At 42.0% G+C, this 24083-nt stretch overlaps 1 protein-coding gene across 2 annotated transcripts; it reads right to left on the bottom strand.

Moving 5' to 3' along the window:
* Nucleotides 1-9659: 9659 nt before the first annotated feature.
* Nucleotides 9660-22621, bottom strand: LOC309498534 (uncharacterized protein). 2 transcript variants are annotated; one of them, XM_082169303.1, is made up of 8 exons: nucleotides 22432-22621; nucleotides 19800-20080; nucleotides 16592-18246; nucleotides 11153-11257; nucleotides 10805-11038; nucleotides 10579-10716; nucleotides 10123-10248; nucleotides 9660-10020 (listed from the first exon to the last, which is right to left on the bottom strand). In XM_082169303.1, the coding sequence occupies exons 1-8, from the start codon at nucleotides 22452-22454 to the stop codon at nucleotides 9874-9876; spliced, it is 2709 nt and encodes a 902-aa protein (XP_082025429.1). In that variant the 5' UTR covers nucleotides 22455-22621; the 3' UTR covers nucleotides 9660-9873. The 2 variants fall into 2 exon arrangements, with proteins under 2 accessions (XP_082025429.1, XP_082025430.1); XM_082169304.1 differs by having other exon boundaries at nucleotides 9893-10020; nucleotides 10157-10248.
* Nucleotides 22622-24083: the final 1462 nt, after the last annotated feature.

The following is a 24083-nucleotide window of genomic DNA, read 5'->3' as shown; positions in this document are numbered from 1 at the left end:
ACAGACTCCACTTCATTGATAGTAGCTTATGTTGAACTTTATTCTTGTTCAAACAGACGCTGTATGAAGCAGTACATAAAGTAGGCCTATTGAATGAAAATGTCTCTGAAACATCTGTGTATTATTTGGCAAATATTACATTTATTTCACTTCAGCTGTGGACCAACAGCCTGTGGTAAAGTACCGTAAAGTAAGCGAACACCACGTGAGCGGTCACTACGGGAACCAGAAAGTGTCCGACTTCACATCTCCGTTTGCAGCTCCTCCCCGCCTGCACACGGCTACTCTCGCTGATCGGTTACATCCAGCCGCAGCCGATGTCGAACACACCTAATGACAAGAACAAGAAACAAAACCCAAAACGTGACACACAAAAAAGGTTAAAATTAACAACTCAACAAAAAATGTTTTTTTATAAAAACGTTATAATATTTTTAATGACATGAATAAGAATATAATAAATATGTAATATAGTGCATATAGCAAAATACTCATCCGTATAGTTAATTTTTGTAACTAACATGCTATTGTCATTATATAACTTTCCTGAGGGATTTTGGTTAAATGGCTGAAATAAGGTCTGTGATGAAGAAAAGCTCAAGTCACTTTCACATATTATTCTATGACAAAACATAGATTAGTATTACCTTGAAAAAAGTGGTTGCTAACAAGTGGCTAAATGGGACTACAGAGGCTGTCGGAGACATTAAACGTCTTCAAGCCAAACAGGTAAACTCGGTCCACTTTTACAGCCTCGTTATGCTTATAATAATGATCCTCTTATAAACTGTTCTACCTCAAACTTTCTGGGTAAATGTTTTTAAATAAAAACTGAAAGAGTTTAGAATGCTTAGTATGCTCAATATGCTTAGTGATGCTAATGTTGAAATCGTGGGACCATGGTGTAGTTTGTTTATGGCCTACATTTAGCTTATTACTTCTGGCGACTACATAAGGCTTCAAAATTCATAAAACTTGTGTTCTGTGAAAATTATCTTGATGGACAAAACATGCAAGTATCATAAACTGTTGTTCATCGCAGAGGTTGTGTTTGCAATAATCCAAAAGCCTATGAAAAAATCCTATTGGGTTTTTGTCGAGGGAACCAGTTTATGCTAACTGCCTTTTGGCCTACAAAGTGGCATCATGCCTGCACCCTTCTATACAAAAGCGTCAGTCATTGCCTTGGTAACGCAAGAGTTTACAGACGATATGAGATGTAAATAGCGACCACATTATGGAAGATGATCAGATATTTATTTTAATTGTATTATTAATTTGTGTTTACAATGCTATAGCGTCAGCGCTACAGAGAAACTGGTAGCCAGGCAACAGACAAGTGACTAATTCTGAGTTATGACGTCACTTCACTGATTCTACCAGCACGGCTCAGCATGGTCAGCTAACCGTGCCGAGAATTCCAGGCTGAGAATGGTTTGTAATTGTGCCGTGCCATACCAGGCTCAAGTGGAAACACAACTGGAACCGTTCCTTACCATTATCAGAACTGTTTGGCCCGATGGTGGAAAAGTGGCTAAGCTGTTCTGTTTCATTCCTCCTGACCGTCAGAGGCGATGCTAAAGCACTAGTGTATTATCGCAGCGCCAGCCAGATAGGTTGAGAGAGTATAACAACAAAGTCACATCATGATGTAGACTATAGACAACTCAGAAGTGAAGACCAGGAGACTCGGTTGTATCTTCAGCAGGATTCTTTATTGAGAACACGAGCTGTTGGTAGCTGCAGTCATCAAGTCTAACTAAGGCAGTGTACATTGTAGTTTATATAGATTTAGATGCTTAGAAATAGAGACAAAGCACCAGGCTGACGACCTTAAACAAAGCATGCAAATTAAGTATCCAGGTATAGGAACCCGGCCCAGACTGAATGTTACCAGTCCTAATCCAATCAGCATAACTATTCAAAGAATGGGACAGGGGCTCCAAGAGTCATTAAAGACAAAAGGAGAGTCTCAGTAATCTGACTCATTTGACTTACAATAAAAAGAACAGGACTGGTAGGAACCTCTTGCTACAATCTTTGCTTAACTGAATCATTCATCAGTTGTCATCATCTTTACCTTAAATGCTAAATACATTGTACTTCCCCTTAGTTTTTCATGTGATGTTATGTAGGGATGTAAGATCAGCAGATCTTAAACAGATGCTTAAATTTGTAATTCCACAAGACTAAGCTGCGAGGATATAACCCTTAGTAGCTCGATGCCCAGCCTCTTTCGCTTTCTCGCTCATGATAGGTTGTTTATGACAGCGTGCTCGACACATAATCATAAGGACGGATACTCATCTTTCTTCATTATGTGAGTGTATATTTTTACATTGATTGTTTGTGTCGGCGATACCCTGTCCTTCATCGTACTACCCGGTGGCTGGTGTTTCGACCACACTTATATATATATATATATATATATATATAAAATTTTTTATTGTTTAATCATTGTCGTGTAGGTTATTGCATGCCACGCTGTGCTATCCAAAGGCCAGTTTTTTTATCCATATTAAGTGTTATTCTAAGTGTTTGTCACAAACATAAATCTTTCAGTTCTAACCAAAGATTTTATCTAAGATTGTTTTTTCCAGGCTCGTGTTTTTCGCTGTTTGAGCTCCTACGGTCCTAACCGAGGACGTGTTATTGACAGATTCATCGCTCATTTTCCTCAGAGTTGCAAATTGTGACCGAATATGCTTCTTCCCGATGATGGACACAATCGCTGCCCACCGTGCCCAACATTTAAAAGATGCTTTGACTGATCCGTGAGTGCACTGTAGTTTGCTACATATGTCAGAGAGGCAACGTCGCCTTGCTGAATTAGACCGTAACTTGTCTGTTAGCCTAGCTCAACGAAGTTCAGCCCCGTGGCGTGCTCAAAAGCATTGTGCATTAGCAGTGGCTGGCGCACCGCAGACAACTTCCGCGTATTATCGATTTGGATGCCCTTTCTACAAGTGCATCAAATTAGTGTTTCCATAGTGAAGAATTGGTGGAGCCTGCCATGCAAGCCCAGCCCCCCTCAAGACATTGTGTCCAGCCTGTCTGCTGCAGGTGGCCATCCTCTCCAGATGACACATTGTCAGTTCTACAGATGGCAGTGGCGTTTGGGCCTTGATAAATCACCAGCTCAGCCTATTCAGACCAACGTGTTTTTTAGACAAGCTTCTGGGGCTAATGTGTTTACAAAGTCACTGTGTAAGGACTTTGTGACAGAATTCTCCAGTTCACTTACAGGTTTGAATGTGCCTAGAAGGAGGTCAAAGACAGCCTGTACTCTAGCTTCAATGGCCAAGGCTGATTCCATTGGAGTGGGGCAGGCACCCTAAATCAAACAGCCAGGTTGTATCACCTGATGAAGAACTAAGAGGCAAAGTACGCTGTCCAAGTGCACAAGTGGATGTACTGGACACATTATTGAAGAAGGCATATGAGTCAGTAGCTTATTTAACTCGAGCAGAGAATACCATCTGACAGCTGCTTCTTGCCAGTAATACCACATTAGGGACCTAAAATGTAAACCCTTCTGTGCCTCAGTTCCTACAAATTGCTCTTTTGGCTATGGGTCATATGACTCATAAGCTTGGGACACTATCAGCGACCCTCCTAACAGCCCGGTATCAGGTATGGCTTGATCAGCCATGGTTACCTGATGATTGTAAAAAGACCCTGAGGGAACAACCAATTGTACCATGATGCATCTTGCATCTTTTTGGGCCCAATGATTCTGAGAATATTAGAGAATAGAATTAAACTGTCAGAAGCCACGTGACAGCTAGCTCAGACCCCACATGCACCTTCTTTTAGGATGCCATCAGCTCTGGCTCAAACACGCTACCCGATTTTGGAGCAGAAATTGCGTCACCACACGGTTTCTCAACTTCAGACACGACGACAACATCGAGGGACTGAATTGGCCCAGGGTCTTTAGCCATTTCACCATCAAACTCAGGGTGAGCCATGTCAACGCAGGCCATAAACCCTGAAGATCTTGGGCCAGTGGTCGGTCATTTTCTCTGTTCAACATCTAAGTTACTAGAGGAGTTCAGTGTCCAAGCCCTGGGTTCTGTCAACTTTGAGCAGGGGATGCAACCTGCAGTTCTGAGGCCGGCCACCCAAGGATTCAGGAATCGTTCAGACAGTTGTCAAGGATTTAACCAGTTCAATGGCCCTTTCTCTAGAAATTCATTCACTATTGGAGAAAGGAGGCATAGAAAAAGTTCCTCCCCTCAGTCATGGGGACGGTTTTTACTCCACATACTTCCTTGTTCCAAACAAATACGGCAGGCCAGGCCGATCCAGGATTAACAATGTTTAAATGTGTTCCTAAAGTCTCTTCCTTTTAAAATGTTACGCACAGTCAACGTTCTTCAGTCTGTGATGGAAGGAGACGGGTTTGAGAGTGTTGACTTAAAGGACGCGTTTTTTTCACGTTCCCATTGCTCCCCGCCACAGGGAGTTTCTCAGATTCAGCTTTCAGGGTCAAACCTATCAGTTCAAAGTCCCACCTTTCGGTCTATCTCTGGCTTCTCGTGTTTTTACAAGATGCGTGAGTGCATCCCTGTCTCCTCTTTGGTCCACGGGCATGAGGCTTCTGCCCTATTTAGATGACTGGTTGCTTTGTGCCTCAACGAAATATGTTCTCCAAAACACAAGAATTTTGCTGGAGCATATTCAGAGACTGGGCCTCACTGTGAACGACACAAAGAGCAATTTGGTTCCAGTACAGTTCATAACGTCCATTGGAATAACAATCAATTCTCTCACAATATCTGCCACATTGTCTCATATTAAGACAGACAATATTCATCAAATACTGACTCATTTTCGACTGGGGACAAAAATTCCTTATGGTGTCCTTCTGCATCTAGTGGGAATGTTAGCAGCTGCCACATCAGTGATTCCCTAGGAATTGCTTCACCTCAGACCTCTCCAGAGGTGGAGCAATGGCTTAAGGCTGAACTCGATGAGACATTGTCATTGCATGATTGTTCTTTCTCCTGCTTGTTTCCACGCACTAAAACCCTGGAAAAAAATTTGAGGGCTGGAGTGCTACTGGGGGTTGTACCTTCTCCTTGGGAAGTGATCACAACCAATGCTTCATTATCAGGATGGGGCAACATGGAACCAGTTGGTCACTAGAGGAGTCCTTGGAACATATGAATGTTCTGTAATTGAGGGCAGTGTACCTTGCGCTGCAACACTTCTTACCAGTTTTGAGAGACAGTCGTGTGCTTGTCCAGGTGTGACACCACATCTGTCTGTCTTTCATTTGAATAATCAGGGTGACACCAGGTCTCTTGCATCTTTACAGGCTTTACAGCCACGGGGACAGGATGCATTAGCCCATGAGTGGCCATGTAGCCTGTTGTATGCGTTCCCTCCTTTTCCACTGCTATGGGAGACATTTCACCAAATATTCCTGTTCAAACACAGGGTACTCTTAAGGTCCTTTCACACTGGACGTGATTTTGACGCACAAATAATTCGCGCGATGGTTTTATTTTTTGATCCGCTGTTTGTGTAATGAGTGCTTCCACACCGAACGCGAATGTGCTACGGCGAAAAAACGATTTTTTATTTTTCGCTTCGATGTCGATTTTTTTAAAACTTTTGCGGCGACATTAAAGGCTGCAGCCAATCACATACTATAAGGACAACGATTTGAAAGACAATGTGTGGCGTAGCATTGCCAACCAACTCGGTTGTCTCGACTGTGAGTATGTTGTGTGATAGTTTTAGTCGTTGTATAGTCCTGTGCTATGTAGGCTAGCAGGCTAAACTACATTTGAGATAGAAAGCTAACACTATTATCGTCAAAGATAGAGACAGAGACCGTGTTTACTTTGAACATGTAACAAAATGTAGTGAGACTATTTAGGGCTGCTTTTATTATACTATACATTCTTTGTGTGATGTCTACAGTTTCTAGCTGAATGATTTTAACTTGTTACTTCGTGTGTTACATACATGTAAATGTGTATTGACATTACAAAACGCACTGTGTTTAGTTGAAGACGCAAAAAAACTGGAAAAACCTCAGGGACACCTACGTGAGAAAAAGGATAGAGGAAAAGGAAACTAAAAGTGGACATTAGCATACTCCCCTTCAGGCTCGTCTTCACTGGATGATGATGATGAAGTGTCCATGTTTTCTCAGCTGTTGGCGCGAAAGTTTTGGAATGTTGAAGCTCTGAACGTCACAGAAGTCGCAAATTCGCGTCGAGGCTGATGTGAATGGTTTTGACGCGAACTATTCGCACGCGAACTATTCGCTTATTCGTTTCGCTTTTTCGTTACACGTCTGGTGTGAAAGGGCCTTTAGTGGGACCTCGATGGCCGGCCAGGCCATGGTTTCCTCTTCTTCTGAATCTTTTGCAGGGCCAACCTTGGCAGCTTACTAACCGAAGGGATCTCCTCTCTCAGCTAAACCGGTTGTGAACCAGCAGTACCTTCTTGGTGTGAGGATTGAGGAATTGATTTCCTACAACATTAGAAGACAACAAAGCACCTTCTACCTTAAAAGTGTATGTTGCCACCGTATCTACTAATCATGCTCCAGTTGATGGTTCTTCTCTGGGATCTCATAACCCTGAGTTTTTGAAGTAAGCAAGGTGTTTAAAGCCTGTTCGTTTTGCGCCTTTTCCTGTGTGGGACTTACCCCGTTTGTACTCAAATTCCTTTGTGCACCACCATTTCAACCATTGGATGGATATTAAGTGGTTGTCCTTTTTAGTGACATTTCTTCTGGCTGTTGCTTCTTCCACTAATGCTTAGCGGAGAATTCAGGGGCCATTCTTCGACCAAATACGGCTTTTCTTCCCAAGGTTTTATTACCAGGATTTGTGAATCAGTCCATTCATCTTGCTGCTTTTCAACTCCCCTCTTCCCACTTTAATATTGATGGGAGGGCTAATCTTCTCTGCCCTGTACGTGCCTTAAAGTCCTACGTAGAATTTATAGCTTCTTTTAGACAGACGGATTAGTTATTTGTCTGTTATGGCGATGTGCGTAAAGAAGGGTTTTCGCACCGGAGGAACCTTTTTATAGTTCCTAAAACTAATAGCGGAAGTACCTGCTTTTTGGCCTGTTCGCACCACAGGAACTGGGAACAATTTTAGCTCTAGGAATGTCTTTTGGGGGAATTAAATTAGTTCCTACTTCAGAGTAGGGTCTAACTCAGCACAATAGGAACTACCAGTGACGTAAGTGTACGCTGATTGGCCGAATGCACGAGAAACACCAGCACCCGCCATAAAAAATAAAATAAAAAGTGTACACACAGATTATAGCCTATAAATTTACTCCATAAACATGGAAAACAGTGATAGATGGACCTTTCACCCTTTACACTAAGGAGAAAATCCAACCCAACTTTGAGGGGACCAAGCGAAACAACACGAGACCGCGAGTCCACATGAAGTGTGCCATTTGGGATCCAGCCTCAGTTGTTCACTCTCGTTTGGAACCCCCTCTACAAATGGCTTCCCCTTCTTGAAGTGCCCTTCAAGGGTCCAAAAATGGAATTTGGAATTCACCCTCTAATAGCTAATATTGCCCGTAGCCCATTGTGTGTTGGACGAGAATTCGATTAGAACTACAAAACTACAAACATGGCAGAAGTGCAAGTCCCACGGTTAAGGGGTTTAGATAAAGGGGTTTGAGTGAATAATATGTGAGTGAATAATAAGGAGTATCTTACTTGATGAAAAGATATTTATTCAATTGTATCCACATTACATTTCATGGACAACAGCATTGTGAACTTTTGTAAAGATACGTTTGGTAATTAACTTTTAAATGTATCTTTATGCAAATTGCAAAAACATGCGGAGAGTTAGGCATACTCCTATTACGTCCTGTCCCAAATGAAACATTTCATATGTACTTTCGGTCTTGTGGGCTTACAATGGCTGCGTGTGTCCGTTAAAGCATGAAGACTGAAGGGTGTCCCATTTGAATTTTAGGTTTAAGAAGGGTGCTCGCAAACACCCCTTTTTCAGTCGATATGCGCTCTTGATGCACACTTTTGCCGAGCCTGCGCGGAAGCGAGCTCCCAACAGTCAAAGTGGCATTATGTTTCGAAAGTGTGGACTCGTGGGAAGACCGTGAGTGTTTAGGGTGTCATTTGGGACAGGGCATTACTAATGAATGGGAGAAACTGCAACGCACAATATGGTGGAATATGTCCCGACTTCCAAGTAAAAAAGCCAATTGGTAAAGTCATTGCGTCACTGCAGCTGCCATTAGAAGCTCCTGTTCCCGTATAAACCTGAGACTCGAGCTTACGACTTTACATGCCCATTGGCTCGTCTAAAAAAGACGTATTTTTAACGCTATTTGAGCATAAGAAACAACATTTATGGGACAGTTCATGTCAGATTTTGTTGCTGATTTGAAATGTTATTTAATTGTGAGTTCGGCAAGCATTTTTTTTGAGATTTCAGGATTCCCCCATTTAAATAGATCTTGGATGCCTAAAATAGCTGCCTGGAGGTGTTGCAAATATGGCCAATGAGTGAGCACACTTTCCTTGAAAGGGACTTTGGAAAGACCCACAACTGGCAGATCAACGTGCTTCTATATTTCTCTCAGAAATGGTAGGAAATTGAATTAAATTGAATGTGGAGAATTTTAACTGTGACAATATGATTGACTGCAGTTTAAACTGTGACAGGATGACCGTAAGGGGCAGTCATGGCCTAGTGGTTAGGGAGTTGAACTGGTAACCCAAAGGTTGCTGGTTCGATTCCAGAACCGGTGGGAAAATGACTGAGGTGCCCTTGAGCAAGGCACCTAACCTCTAATCACTCCCCGGGCGCCACACAAAGGCTGCCCGCTGCTCTGGGTGTGTGTATCCACGTTTGCAGTGGTGTGTGTAAACTACTCACTACTCTGCTCCTAATGTGTGTGCATTAACTTGGATGGGTTAAATGCAGAGCCGTCATGTGTCACTTTCACTAACTAAGCGACAGAGCTGTCCTTTAAAGATACAATTATTGCAAAGTAGTTTGTCCCAAAGCTTGCCTACTATTCTGTTACACACTCAAAAATATGTACTTTTACATACTTTTAGGGCATAGTATAAGTAGACGAATTGGGGCACAGCGCAACTAGCAATGGGAACAAAGGCAACAGGAGCTAAACACAGGAAGGAACATAAGAGTACACACATATAAATAACCTTTACACATATCACTCCATAGTCAAAAGAAAAAAAATACTGAATAAAAGTATTAAACACTGAAAAAAAATAAATATATATTTTTGTATTTTGACATGCATAATGGTCTCATTGTATGACCATTAAGCACATTTTGCCCTAAAATTCTCATTAATGTAATGTATCATTACATTTACGTTTTTTTTGTAATTCCCATTATTCATCATGGTGATTGATTTGCATTAGATTCTCTTTACTGTAATACTGTAGAAGTAATATTTTTTAATGTATTAGTGTAAACAAATAACTATGATACATTATATTTTTACTTAAATCAGCAGATATGAAAGACAGTACAACCAATAATAATATTATGTATATACTTTACAATTTAAATAATTTATCATTATTTCTTTTGAATATCAGTAATGATAATTATGTTTTATTGTCATTACAGTAATTGCAAAAAGTGGACATTAGGGGAGAATGTGCTTAATTGTCATAATAATTTATTAATACTGAAAGAACTTAATGGTCCTAAAATAGCTTTTTATGTTCTTCAAGCTAAAATGATGTATGACAAATGTGAAATATGACTTGGGAATGTTCGTGACAGGATTTGTAAGATTCACATAAAAAGAAAATAACAACATATCAAAGATGCAGAATATGAAAATGCCTTCAAGTTTAAAAAACTTATTTTAAGTTGAAATGTGCATATGATTTAGGGCTAATATTGTGTCATCCAAAAGAAGGCTGAAAATCTCTTCAGTCAGATGCATTTTCACAGTGTACTGGTCAGCTCTGTAGTCTAACCAAGTTCTCTCCTCATTATGAAGTTCTTGAATCTAGAAGTAGATAATAACAAAATGTGTCATTTTCAGTTGTAATTAAAATCAACACTAATTTCATAAGGAAGTATATTACTATAGGAGTGCCTTTACACACACCAGTATAAAGTCCACTCTGTCTCTCTTGGCATACCAGTATTTGCACAGTTTTTGGAGCATCTCTGTCATCTGTTGTTCACTTCGCTCTAAATTCAGAATTTTCTGTATCTCCTTTCTCACTGCAGCCTGTAAATAACACGATTAACACAATGCAAATGTTCAAATATACTGTGCTTAAAAGCAAAGATCGTCCGCCATATTGGAATGGTCAAAGCCAGTCCGTGAACAATCGAGAGGCTGTGCAATGTTTTAGCATCTTGGAAAACTCATTGATTTTTACTGTAAGTGACAACAGCATCTGAAGTGTTGACCGTTCCAAGATGGCGGACGCGTCAACGTGTCTGGAGTGGTCGAATGTGGCATTGATGTATGCATATCTATGCTTAGAAGTACCTTCAAATAACTCAACTGGAATATTATTGAGTAGTTTATACAGCTGATTGCAAATCCTTTTACCTTTAAAAATGTGACTGAAATTTTACTTGATTGAAGAGTTGATATTGCAGATTGATCATCTATATTCTGGGCAGGTTTTGTCCTTAACAGATCACCCAAAATCTTATGCAGTACATCAGATGTCAACTGAAAGATCACCTACAGTGTAAATTAATAAGGTTTAGATGAGAGTTGCTTCTCTCGTTCATTTAGCATGTAGTTGTTTGTTATACATATATAGACTAACCTTTCGATAATGTTTGCGGCTGTCATTTAATAGATAGCTTGGTGTTTCACAAAGGTCAAGAGCATCTTCATTTGCGTGGCTGCACAGAATTTCCACTGCAGCATCTATTAATCTGTACACAATACTGTCTTCATGTGGCGACACCTTTATCTTTGATGGTGTGTTGGGTTGGGCCTGATGCCACTGCTCCAAGACACATGGCATAAAATAACCATCTTCACCTTTTCTGATATCCTGAATATCAAAGAGTGAGAAGTTCAGAAATAGTTAGATTTTTTATTTATTTTTATGCATATACAGATATTTTATCCTTTGTTAAAACATTTCAAGGCTGTTTTGGCAACTTACAGCATCTGTAGATTGACTGTCACGCAATGATTTAATTATTTGTCGTTCTTCTGGTTCTTCCACATGATGCCTGTTTTGCACATTATGATGGAGCTCAAAGTCAGGCTGCAAAATACAGGTGTTTAGTGATATATAATTGCCATTCTGCTATGATAAACATGAATAAGCTTGTGAAAGCAATAGTTCACCCAAAAATGAAAATTCTGTCATAATTTATTCATTCTCATATCTTTCCGAACATGCATTACTTTCTTTCTTCTGCAAAACAAATGAATGTTGATGTTCTTTTCCATACAATGAAATCACACAGAGTTGTCAAGCTCCAATGAGGACAAAAAGCACTGATAAAGCAGTATATAATACTTTTATTCTATGTTCCACGTTTTTTTGAAGACTCTAAAGTTCCAACTAAGCTTTGTGTGAGCAACAGACATTTCAAGTGTAGTTTCTCATCATTCTACCCATACAGTGTATAGTAAACTGGAATAGTTGAATGGAACAAAATATTTTGACTGTAAACATATTAACAAAAATAGACTGGAATTACAAAAAAAAAAAAAAAAAAAAAAAAGTCCTAAAGGGCTACATATACTGTAGAGCCAGTTCTGTCAGGACCACTATCGTCAAATACGATTGGCAGCTGCATACAGTTAGGATTGTCAGTATGGTTCTGTTCTGGGCAAGAACTCCCTGCACATCCATGTAGCCTAGCATGGATAAGATCAGGGAGAGCAGCAATAACCCCCCTTGGGGTAAACAGAACAGAACCAACATGAATATATTGCAGATATCATCAATTCAAGATTTTAAAGTACAACATAATTTGAGAATTTATTCTGATTCAAGGGGAATCACAATGCCATACTGATTGACGAGAGGAGGAGCTGGGGATGAAGGAGGGTAATTAGCTCCTGAGTAACGTGATAGCTGCTGATAATACTGAAAGAGCTTATACAGTATATGGATGATGTGATACAGTTATACAGTACCGACTGATTTGGATCACGCTTAGGGAGCCTGTCATCTTCAAGTATTGTTAAAACGAGCCAATGCACATTGGCGTGCGTGAATTGCATCACAGTTGTCTTTCACTTCGGAGCTGATCGGGTTACTGATGTCTCTGAAGAGTGTTGTGTGTACAACGAGCGAGTGTGTCGGTGTTCTTCTGGAAGACTCTCCCAGTGCTTGTGTTTCTACAGTGAGTGCAGCGCTGATCGTGAGCTACTGAAGCTCTCAACTGCTGAAAAGGCCCGCATAGGCGGTAGGGCTCATCTGGAATCCTCCACCATGTCCTGAACCGTCTCGGTTGGATGATTGGTTTCTCGGGGCGGGCCAGGCTGGTTCTCAGCCTGCCACCCCAGTACCTTTCTTCCCTGAAGTGCATGAGGAGCTTACTAGGTTGTGGACGGCACCTTTCTCTGCCAGAAACCGGCTTAGTAGTTCTTCCCACCTCACTACCCTTGATGGAGGAGCGGCGAAGGGTTAATAAGCTATTCCTCCAGTGGTGCGGTCTGTCGCGATGCAACTGTGTCCGGCGACCGCTACCTCATGGAAGGGGGATCCTCGTCTCCCCACTAAGGCCTGTAAGTACTCGTCCGACCTTATGGCAAGGTTTACAAAGCCTGTGGGCAAGCCGCTTCCTCTTTGCCTGCCATGGTGCTGCTTCAGGTCCACCAGGCCCAAGCACTCATATATGCATGAGGGTAGCCCAGACCGTGAGCTCATGGGTGAGCTCCGCACTGCGAACGACCTCGCCCTCCAGGGCACAAAGGTTGCAGCTCGCGCGATCGGTCTGGCAATGTCCACCTTAGTGGTCCAGGAACACCATCTCTAGCTCAACCTGGCAGACATGAGGACATTCCTGGACTCCCCCATATCACAGGTTGGGCTATTCGGCGACGCGGTGGAGAACTTCACCCAACAGTTCTCTGCTGCCCAGAAGCAGACCCACCCATCCGCCCGGGGCAGCTCCTCCGCCTGACGTCGCCAAGGGCGTCCTTCTACCGGCGCCTCTCTGCTCCCCCTGAGCCACCGCAGCAGCCTCCACCCAGGCCTCAGCGTGGAACTGGCCGCACACAGGGCACCCAGCCCGCTCCAGGCGCTGCCAAGCCAGGTGGCAAGCATTAGCGCAAGCGCTCCTGAGCAGGCCACTCCGGTATCGAGGAGAGAGCTCTTGGAGATGGTCACCGATCCACTCCTTCCCCCCGGTGGAGGGCCGGGAGGAGTCTTTGTTTATGTGTGTGTCTGTTCTCATGGTCTGGCTCCCATAAAAGCAGAGAGTTTTTTTGTTTTACCTACATTTTCAAAATAGGAGCAATTTCCTCTGTTCCTGGGTCCCAAGAGGGCCAGACTGGCGGTGTGTGACCCTGTAAAGCCTTTCACCCCTCAGCCACCTCTTGTATCGCCAGCCGGCAGTTGGGTGCGGTTCGAGGACCCGGTCACGCCTTCTCACGCACTCTCTGCCGCCATGTAGAGACAGGTAAGTGTTGCACTACACACTCAGACCCCGCTTCGGGCCGCCTTCGGGCCTTCCGAGCCGGGTCCCTGTTCTCTACCTCGCTGCCTCACCCTGAGTATGTCTGTGGTACCCTTGGCTGCGCCAGTCCGATGAAGCACTAGAAGGTGCTCCCGACCGATCCAGCCGGTTCCTCCGTACCAGCAGACTCGGCTAGACGATTCAGTTCGCCCGGCGTCCGCCCATGCTCATCGCTATTCGTTGCACTTCAGTGTTCTCAGAATGTGCGTCTGTCGTGCATGCAGTCATCGCATTCATACTGGCAAAGGATGCAAATGAGCCGTCCCTCCAGCAGATATGATGACCAGCTTCTGAAAGTAGCCCGTACTTCATTGTACTCAAGTAATGGTGAGTTACGACCATCTTGGATCTGTGTCTCTTGATCCGGGCCCCTTTCAAAGCTTCCGTTCTTCCACTTTAAGTTCCGACCTGCTCAATGGTGCCGCTGACAAGGCCTTACGACAGCCTGTGGCCGAGGAGAGTGGAGACTCCATCCCCAGGCGGTCCAGCTGTTCTGGGATCACTTCGAGGCCGCACAGTTACATCTGTTTGCCTCTCCAAACTCATCCCTTTGCCAGTTATGTAATCCCTGACCAAGTGGAAGACCCTCAACACAGAGACACTGGCAAACAGCTAGCCCCGGGGCCTACGCAAAAAAATTTTCCCCAGTGAGCCTTCTTGCACAACACTGTGCTAAGTCAGGAAGGAGAAGGAGCAGGTCTTCTTAGTTGCCCCTTAATGGCCCAACTGGACCTTGTTCCCCCGAATTTATGCTTATCTCGACAGCCCCTTCCTGACCCATTCCTCTGAGACATCTCAGGGCCGGGGCACCGTTGGCACCCGCGCCAGACCTCTGGAAAACTCCATGTCTCGATGCGGAGGTTCTGGTCTCTACATCAAAATTATTGTTGATTCCTTCACTTCTGCGAGAGCACCCTCTAAAAAAGTGAGGCTTGCTTACAACTTGAAGTGGAACCTGTTCGTTGAATGGTGTTCTTCTCACGAGAAGCCCCCTGAAGGTGTTCGATCACTTCAGTGGTTTCTTTCCTGTAAGATAGGTCGGAGCCAGGGCTGTTTCCCTCCACCCTCAAAATGTATGTTGCCTTTATAATAAAGGCATCCACTGCATCATGATGCAGTGGATCCAAATCCATGGAAGCACGACTTGATCGTCAGGTTCCTGAGGCGAGCAAGGTGACTGAATCCGCCTTGAGCCCCCTCTATACCTTCTTGGGACTTATCTCTGGTACTATTGCACTCAGATACCTCCCCTTGAGTCACTTTACTAGTTAAAAATCTTAGTTAAAAATACTGTTTTTAAAGAAACAGTTCTCCTTATTGCTTGCCTCTATCGAGAAGGTAGGGGACCTGCACGCATTTTCTGTCAACGAATCGTGCCTGGAATTCGGGATGGCCAACTCTCACGATGTCCTGAGACCCGGCCTGGATATGTGCCCAAGGTTCCCACCTCTCCCTTAAGACGGGACCAGGTGGTGAGCCTGCAAGCGCTGCCCCGGAGGAGGCAGATCCAGCCCTGGCTTTTCTCTGTACCTTCCACTCCTTGCGGTTATAACGGGACAGAATGCAGGCCTCGAAACCTCAACCAGCTCTTGTCTGTTACGGAGACCAGCAAAAGGGAAGGCTGTTTCCATGCAGAGGCTGGCCCACTACATAGTGGTTGCCATTATCTTGGTGTGTTTACCCAAGGTGCACCGTGCCCACCTGGGTAGTGAGCCTCTCCTAAGAGTGAGTGTTGCTCCTTCCTGGGCGTTGACACAGGGTGCCTCGCTGACAGATCTTTTAGAGCTGCGGGCTGGGCGACACCTGCACATTAGCTAGAAAAATAGCTTATGTGTCGAGCGGGGTTGCTTTCCGTGAACTCCCTTCACATGAAGCCAGCTTCACTGTTAGCCCGGTTCAAAGTATCGGCTTGCTGCGCCATTCCCCTGTCCTATCTCCGCCTCAATATGCGGGAGGATAAGGAGGCATATGTCTAGGCACTGGAAGGTGGCAGCTCAAGTGGCGTTTTAATGGGGATCCCAATCAGTCGGTACGTCCGACTACGTCTAATGTGACCGAACTGAAAGGGAACATCTCGGTTACGTACGTAACCCTCATTCCCTGAAGGAGGGAACAGAGAGAGTCCGACTACGTCTCAGTTCCCTCCTTCAGGGAACGAGGGTTACATGCATAACAAAGACGTTTTGTAACGCCAAAAGAGGGTTTGCACTGGTGCAAGCTGTTAGTAAATCTGGTCCATGGTGTACTATGCTCAAGAAAAGTTTCTTATTATTATCAATGTTGAAAAGAGTTGTTCTGCTTAATATTTTTGTGGAAACAGTGATATATATATATATATTTTTTTTTTTTTTTTTTTTATATAACAGCATTTATTTGAAATATAAATTGGAATATTATAAATGTCTTTACTGTCACTTGTGATCAATTAAATCCACCCTTTCTGAATTAAAAGTGAACTTCTTTTTAAAAAAAATCTTACTGACAACTATTTTTTTAACAATAGTGTACATGCTTTCACTGTATATAAAAGAGCAGCACAAACTATCATCTAAACATCTTCTCTTGTGTTCCACAGAAGAAAGAAAGGTAACGCTTTATTTTAATGTTTCCTTGTTACACATGTTACATGTATTTACTGTAGTAATAACTTTAAATTAGGCATAATTACATGCAACTAACCCTAAACCAACCCCTAATCCTATCCTAACCCTACAGTAAATACATGTTATTAATTAATATTACTCAGTACTTAAATGTATAATTACACTGTAAAAGGGACACATTAAAATAAAGTGTAACCGAGAGAAATTCATATGGGTTTGGAATGACATGAGGGTGAGTAAATGTTGCCAGAATTTTCATTTTTGAGTAAACTGTCCCTTTAAATTATTGGTGTTACTTACTCTTGGTGAGGGCATTTCAGAGGGATGTGAAAGATTTATCATGCCATCAGACGTGTCTTCCTGAGGTTCTTTTTGTTGTGTGCATGTGGTGATTGTAAGTATGGTTTCATCTCTAGGAGGACAATGATTATAAGTATGTCCTCTTTGTCTATCTGCCCATGATGTGGCTATCTTTTGTTTATCTCTCTTTGCGCTAGGCGGTTCCTCATCTAGGAAGGGATCTTCATCCACCCCAGTCTCTACATCACTACTATGTTCTCTGTGTATATGGGCAATGTCCTCAGCTCTGACCAGGACACCGTGACTTTTGTCACAGCTAAAGTACTTCACACCTCTAAAAGTTCCATTGTGGTTTCCATTCGGGTTGTCCAAAGCCACACCAGCCCAAAAACCATTCGCAAATGCTGTGAGGCCTTTATATTTCAGCACACCCGGTCTGGAGTTACACACAATAACTCTGTCTCCAATCTGAAAGTAGGACAATGGATCTGAGATTTCATTTCTCACATCTTCAGGAAGTGAGCTAGTGTAATCCGAACAGTCATTTTCCTCAGCATCCTCACATAGAGCTCCATTACTATCATCGTTTACCTCCTTTTCCCTCAGACTGTTAGAGCCTAGACTTAGAGACTCTCTTCTTTTCAGAGAAAGGTCCACAGGGAGAGGAGGGATGTTTTCGCTGTTAATGGAGAGATCTTCAACAGAATCAGGTGGAGCTGGAAGTTCCTCCTCACTGGTCCATGTAATAATCTCAAAGGCAGGAGGGGGAGGAGGACAACCATAGCTGTCAAGATCTGATGTTGCTCCTCCTTTAGCAGACGAAAGAAGTTCTGCACTTCCGTAAGACAAAACCTCATCGACAGGAGAGAGAATTTCTGACAAGGTAGACTCTACAGTCATTTGTCTTTTGTAATGTGGCAGTGTACAGCGTCCTTCCTGTTTATTGTTCACATAAAGCTGAGAATCTTCTGGTACTATAGTGTACTTTTCTGAAAAAAACAAAGAGCAACTACTTGCTTTGGCTGCCTCAGTCTTATCCTCATCAAGACAGTCCCTCTCTTCCTCAGACCAAGCGAGTGCTTCACTATGAAATGAAATTGCCTCTGACTTCTCATCTATCTCAGACAGACTGACATCACAAGATGGACTATCCTCAGCCTTTCTTATTTCCGCACTTGCTGCTTCCAGAATCAAGTTTTCAATAAGTGGATTGTCTGTGACAGTCTCATTTGTACACGCCTGTGTTTTTTGTTCAGGAAGCTCATGGTCTGCATTGGTTTTATTAGTTTTGGAGTATGAAATAGATGACTTCCATTGGCCCCGTGCATCCTCGTCACATATATTGTGGTTATTGTTAAACACCAGCACACTGTGCAGTCTCTGATTGTTCTGTACATTTAGAGCTGTGGTATCTGGTGTTGCACTGCCACGGACCATGCTTGTCATCTTTATGTCCTCTTGCTCACTGGGCCTAAGATGGCTCTTCTCCAATTGGAAATCATCTTTTTTGTCTGGATGGGGCTCACGGTTGAGTGTGAAATGCTGAATTTTTAATACTGGCTTCATTGGCACTACAGCTGGATGCTGTGGTCTTTCTCTCTTGGGTGTGCAGGTGTCCTCATAAAACCCCTGTGCCTTCTTCCGCGTGTCTTGTTCTGAAAGCAACTATAAATGGTTATAATTCAAATGATTTTCCATAAATGTATCTAATGAATATTAGGTGTTTTTTTTCCAAATCTTTAAATAAGTCTGGAGATATTGATCTCAACAATGGCAACACATGCAATATTACTGCAAAATGTAAACCTTCAATCAACTATAAATACCCAACTAAAAACGTTTCACATAGTCCTAGCAATTAAATTTGTTCTGAGTTGAGCCTAGCCGCAAAGCATGCTGGATAACCAGCAGTGCCATAATAAGGCTGCATCCAAAATGGCATATTCTCTTGAGTAGGTAATTATTTTGAACAACTTCACGACTGCTAAAAAAGTACGTTCTATGGTATGAATGTGTGTAGTATGAATGTAGTCTGGAAGTACTACATTCGTCATGTTGTCATTCTCATTTGACCTACCAGCATCAGTTATGTCGCTTCACTGCCATTCACAAATCCTTTCCCGTGGCTTCATGGGATAGTAAAGTGTCCATCATATGCACACTTCAGAATCTTGCTGGAAGAACTAAGTCATCCGGGTACTTTTTGCCTACTCTTTTCACAGAGTACTGTGAATTTGGACATTCTTCTTCTTTTGTCACATACTGTTTTTCACATACTATATAGTAGTGAAGTATGCAATTTCAGATGCAGCCTTTCAGGTTATTGTGTCATTAGTAACTAAAGTGTTCACAGTACCAAAGTGCTGTAGAAAAATTAGGAAGACTGCAGTTCACTTACGCTAAAGTTTTTACTTTTAAATTAGGCTTTCCTCTTTGCATTTGACTGAGAATAGCATTATAAAATCTCTGATTCAAAATCTTTTTCTAGTTCCCATGGGATGTTCTGTAAAGTTGAGTTAGCAACAGTAACCAATGAGGGCTTACATTTTTCTGAGAAATTTAGTTAATGTAATCAGATAAACATAGCCATTATGTTAAGACAGTGTCTTAAGATCGAGTATGACCCACTAGCAGTTAGTTAAGGGGCAGTCAATCTTTCTTTTTGGTATTAAATAAGGGCAATCTATGTTTTTATGTAACTGACTTAAAATTATGAATTGTCCTAAAGGAAAAAAAAAGAAAGAAAAAAATCATAAAAAAAACATTTTATGCAACCAGCCACTTATTTTATTCTAAAAGGATTCCTCCTTGATCCCATTAGAATTGGTTCTGATTTTCTGACAATTTTTTGACAGTATAACTGTTTTCCATTTTTGCATTGTTTATGTGCAGTCATATGCTATAAAAGCCACAGTAAATCTGAATGGGTATCGAGTCATTCTGCTAACAGTATGAGTCAGCAGAAACTAAACCTACTGTAAATCAGCACACAACAAAACTGCAGTCCACTCAATAACAGAAAGGCATATGTCAATGAGATAGACTGTGAAATAGTCAAATCAAACTGTATGAAGTCTGACTGCTTTGTTTGACTGCCTGAAATGAAGACAAAGCCTGATGATTAAATGTTCCCTTCTAGGAGTGGCCATAACAGTCACTATGTGTTCATGAAAGCTTCAAAGTCCGAAAAACACAGAACACTACCCACCATTGACTTCAGATCCTGATTTCAAAGCCTTCACGGATTCACGCAGACATGAAGTGCTTCCACCTTCCGTCTTGGCAATTCTTTCAGGACTGATAAGGTGAAGAGGGGCCTGGTTCTGTCGGCTGTACCTGTGAGAGGGACTGGCAGGGGGATTGTTTGATTCTGCAACTTGCAGAATATCCTGCTCGGCTGGGACAAATTCCACCTGGTTCCTCTTCTTTCCTAAAGTCCACACTTCATCTGATGACAACAGCCTCCTCAAACCTGCCTTACTCAACAAGCTGAAGGAAAACAAGAAAAGCTTGCACTCACATTTTGTCTCAAATCTAAGGCCTCATCATTTAACATTTTGCTATAATTTTACAATAGATATTATGAACTAATAATATTGAACAATGATAATTTTTTTATAATTTGTTTAATCATTCATTAATCTAGATTAATGTAATTTTTTTTTAATGTTAATTAATGTTAATTAGTATATGTATAACGGAGGCCAGCTAGTAGAGGCTGCAGTCTTGGCCTCCTTGTTAGAGCGCCTGACTCTCACACCGGAGACCTGGGCCCGTATTCATAAAGATTCTAAGAATCCTCTAAGAAAACTCTTTATTTAGCTTAAAAACTTTTACGTAGGAGTCTTAGCTTAAAAGCGATTCGGGACCGATCTGAGAGCAACTCTGAGTAAGGAAAAGACAAAAACTTTCATCTTAGTAAGGAGGCGGGGTTGACCCCGTTGCTATGTATGACACAAACTTTTGAAGACTGTGATTGGTTGGTTGTCCAAGAAAAAAAAAAAATGTGATTTTAAGTTTATGGTCTATTCTAAGCCTTCACTTTGAAATTACATGCGTAATTTTTCCTATTTGACCGTTCTCACACACACACACACACACACACACACACACACACACACACACACACACACACACACACATTATATATGCATTTACCATGCTGTTAATTTCCTATAAGGTATTTGCTTGGCTTAGAATGATAAAAATTGTTCCACTCTTTCCAATTACACTGATTGCTGGCATGTCTATTTAAGTGGTTTGAATGTTGGTTTTAATGTATCAATCATGGAATTTTCCCAGTTGCCAAATATCGTAATGTAGTGATTACTTTCATTTCTGGCGCTATGGCATTTCTGTGCTGTATCGGAGATATTAGCGTGTCTCTAATATTATCTGTCACAAACATGATCCCTGCCCGATCTAATCTATAGCGTCTTATTAACTCACTGTCATCCATTGTCTGCAACACATTTCTTCTCATTCTTCGTCTTTCTGCCATGTTCTCCTCTGCTAAAGAAACTCTTAAGCCTCTTAAAAGTCCTTGTCCGTGCTCCTAACAAATTTGACCTTAAGACCTCTTTTAAGGGTTAAGATGCTTTCTGAATTACTTTTTCTTTACTAGGATTTTTTCTTTAATTGTAAGAGTAAACGCCCACATTTCTAAGAATTTTCTTAGAATTTTGTCACTAGGAGCTACTCTTTGCATTAAGATTCTTTATGAATACGGGCCCTGGATTCTAGGCCCGCACAGAGTGGGGCGAGTAGGACCCGGGTGGAGGGGGTTACATTGGTGCCATGACCCGGATGGGAGTGAGGTTTAGGAGGGTGAGTGTAACGGAGGCCAGCTAGTAGTTGCTGTGCGAGTAAACCTCACTCCACTCATCTCAATAGGCACTCTAGCAACATATGCTAGATGTTGCAGTGTTTAGCCTACTTGTTAGAGCGCCTGACTCTCACGCTGGAGACCAGGGTTCGAGGCCCGCACAGAGTGGGGCGAGTAGGACCCGGGTGGAGGAGTTACATTGGTGTCATGACCCGGATAGGAGTGAGGTTTAGGGGGGTGAGTGTAACGGAGGCCAGCTAGTAGTTGCTGTGCGAGTAAACCTCACTCAACTGATCTCAATAGGCGCTCTAGTAGCTGCAGTCTTTGGCCTCCTTGTTAGAGCGCCTGACTCTCATGCTGGAGACCAGGGTTTGAGGCCCGCACAGAGCGGGGTGAGTAGGACCCGGGTGGAGTCCTATATGTAAAGATAAATGTGAACCTAGATTAATAAATGCTAAAAGTTATTGTTCATTGTTAGTTCATGATACACTGTAAATAAAACAAAGCTTAGTGGAGTTGGTTTTACAAAAAAATACTATTTCTACTTCAAATGTCATGTTTAATTGTGTGTTACTTGCCATTTCTTTGTATCTAATTGTGAAATGTGCTGAATTTTTTTTTCTTTTTTTTACATCTTTTTGTACCTAATGGACTAATGTTAATTAATTGAACTTTATTGCACGTTTAATAAGTTTTACTCTTCTAATTATAATAACAAAATTTTCTTTATCCCATGTGAAAGAAAACATGTCTTCTGAAATATAATGATATCTAATTTTTTTTTTGCAATTTTGTGCAATTCAATTTAGCATGGTCTGCAGCTTTCAAGCATCAAACAGAAGACTTAGTCTATTTTCATTGTAATTGCTTGGAAAAAGTAAATAATGTACTTAAATAAGTACTACTGCTTTAAGTCCATGTTATATATCTTACACACAACTAATGCCTACTCATGCAAACAGAAGGAAAGTGAAAGAGTGAGAATCAGAAAGAGAGACAAATGTCATCCACCTACCCTGACCTGTTCATGACTGGCATACTGCCATCACAAAGGGGCTCAGTCACGAGCAAGCAGCTAGAGGAACAGTAGCCTGTCCTCCTTCAGGTCCCCCGAGAGACGCTTCTGCCACTCCCCAAATATCGTGTCTACTCGCAGTTGCAGTCGAGCCACGGGCTGAGAGAGCAGTCATCCTGCATCTCTAGTCTGCAGCTATGCCCTCTTTTTATTCTCGTTAACTTCCTCCTGCTTGCCTCACTCTCTCTCTCTCTCTCTCTCTCTCTCTCTCTCTCTCTCTCTCTCTCCCTCTCTCTCTCTCTCTCTCTCTCTCTCTCATCCAATAACTCTCTCCTCCAATCCAGCCTCCCCCTCCTCAATCTCTAGCTCAGTCTGTCTCCACTCTATCTCTGCGACTTCCTTCCATCTCTCTCTCTTCAAGGGTAATTACTCTGAGTGGTGCATGTAACCAAGACAGACACAGTAAATGCTGTAGATAACAAGCTTATGATATGCACACACTTCTGCCATGTCTCCTCCTCTGCTGTGTGTCATGCAGGATTTGCTAGACTGTAAGTGGTGCACTGCAGCATTTCCTCTTGAGCTGGTATCCTACATAAATGTGTTGGCACTGCATGTCTCTGCTTACTGTATATGGAACTAAAATCCCACTGCTTCACTGTGTAGGTTTATTATAATAAATGATAGAATAATAGTGATCACACTTGCCTCCCTTCCTCTCTGGGTGCTTTAGCTGTGCTTCTAGCATCTGGCTTAATCCAAGGCTGCATAACACTATCTTCCTCCTGCAAAACATCAGCATAAAAATCAGTACCTTTAAATGTGTAGCATCTGAGCATTATGGACAAAATGGTTTAATCCATCACATTATTGCTGTAACAGCACTGGGAACTGTAGCATTTGAAAACTTTGTTAACGTCAACATGAAATCAAAATTGACAATTTAGTTGTTGTTGTATTTTTTATATATATATTTTTTATTTTTTTTTATTTTTTTTACCATGAACATTTAATTGGTGCAAGCAAATAATAATAATAATAAAATAAAATAAAAACATTTATTTCAAACCATTCTCACTCCCAGGGAGTCACAATGAAGACGCCAAAGGTGCCCCTCTGCGTCACTCTTTGGTCGAATTGGGAAGTCCATTGCTTTCAATGGGAAACCTGTGGCATCAACAACAGACACACATTTTATTAGTAGTAAATAGAGTTGAAGAAGTCTCATTCCGAACACATCGCGATATTTGCCATCAGTTAACGTGTGCCAGATGTTGGTAAGTAGTCGTAAATATGCTGGCCTTATGTTTGTTATAATGTCTTTTCTGTTTGTCGATATTAATCAGATTAGCTCCCTCATGTTCAGTCACTGCATTATATCTGTCAATCCATGGAGGCTTTGCATTTCATTGCTTTCTTTCAACACCTTACTAATCTACGGTGATTAAACAATGCCTGTCACGTGATGCGCTATAGACCTTCAACCAGTTAATCAAATAGCCTACATAATAGGTTCAAAGTAGTACAATTAGTTCCAAAGTTGTATTTGTAGTAGAGGCAAAACAAAACTTACCATGCTTTTACCACATTATTGGCAGTTTTAATGTGATATTTGTTGTAAATGCACAGAAACCACATCACTTACCATGCTT

The sequence above is a fragment of the Leuciscus leuciscus genome (assembly GCF_965113295.1).
Source record: "Leuciscus leuciscus genome assembly, chromosome: 5".
Classification (NCBI taxonomy): Eukaryota; Metazoa; Chordata; class Actinopteri; order Cypriniformes; family Leuciscidae; genus Leuciscus; species Leuciscus leuciscus.
The sequence above is the reverse complement of the archived record's forward strand: the minus strand, read 5'-3'. Positions and strand labels throughout refer to the sequence as shown.

Excerpts from the sequence above, each read along its gene's own strand:
- LOC309498534 (XM_082169303.1), bottom strand. The coding sequence starts at position 22,454 with ATGCCAGTCATGAACAGGTCAGG. Across the intron at positions 20,081-22,431 it reads CCAGTCATGAACAGGTCAGG|CTTGTTGAGTAAGGCAGGTT; the intron begins GTAGGTGGATGA and ends GTTTTCCTTCAG. Across the intron at positions 11,258-16,591 it reads CTGAAATGCCCTCACCAAGA|CCTGACTTTGAGCTCCATCA; the intron begins GTAAGTAACACC and ends TGTATTTTGCAG.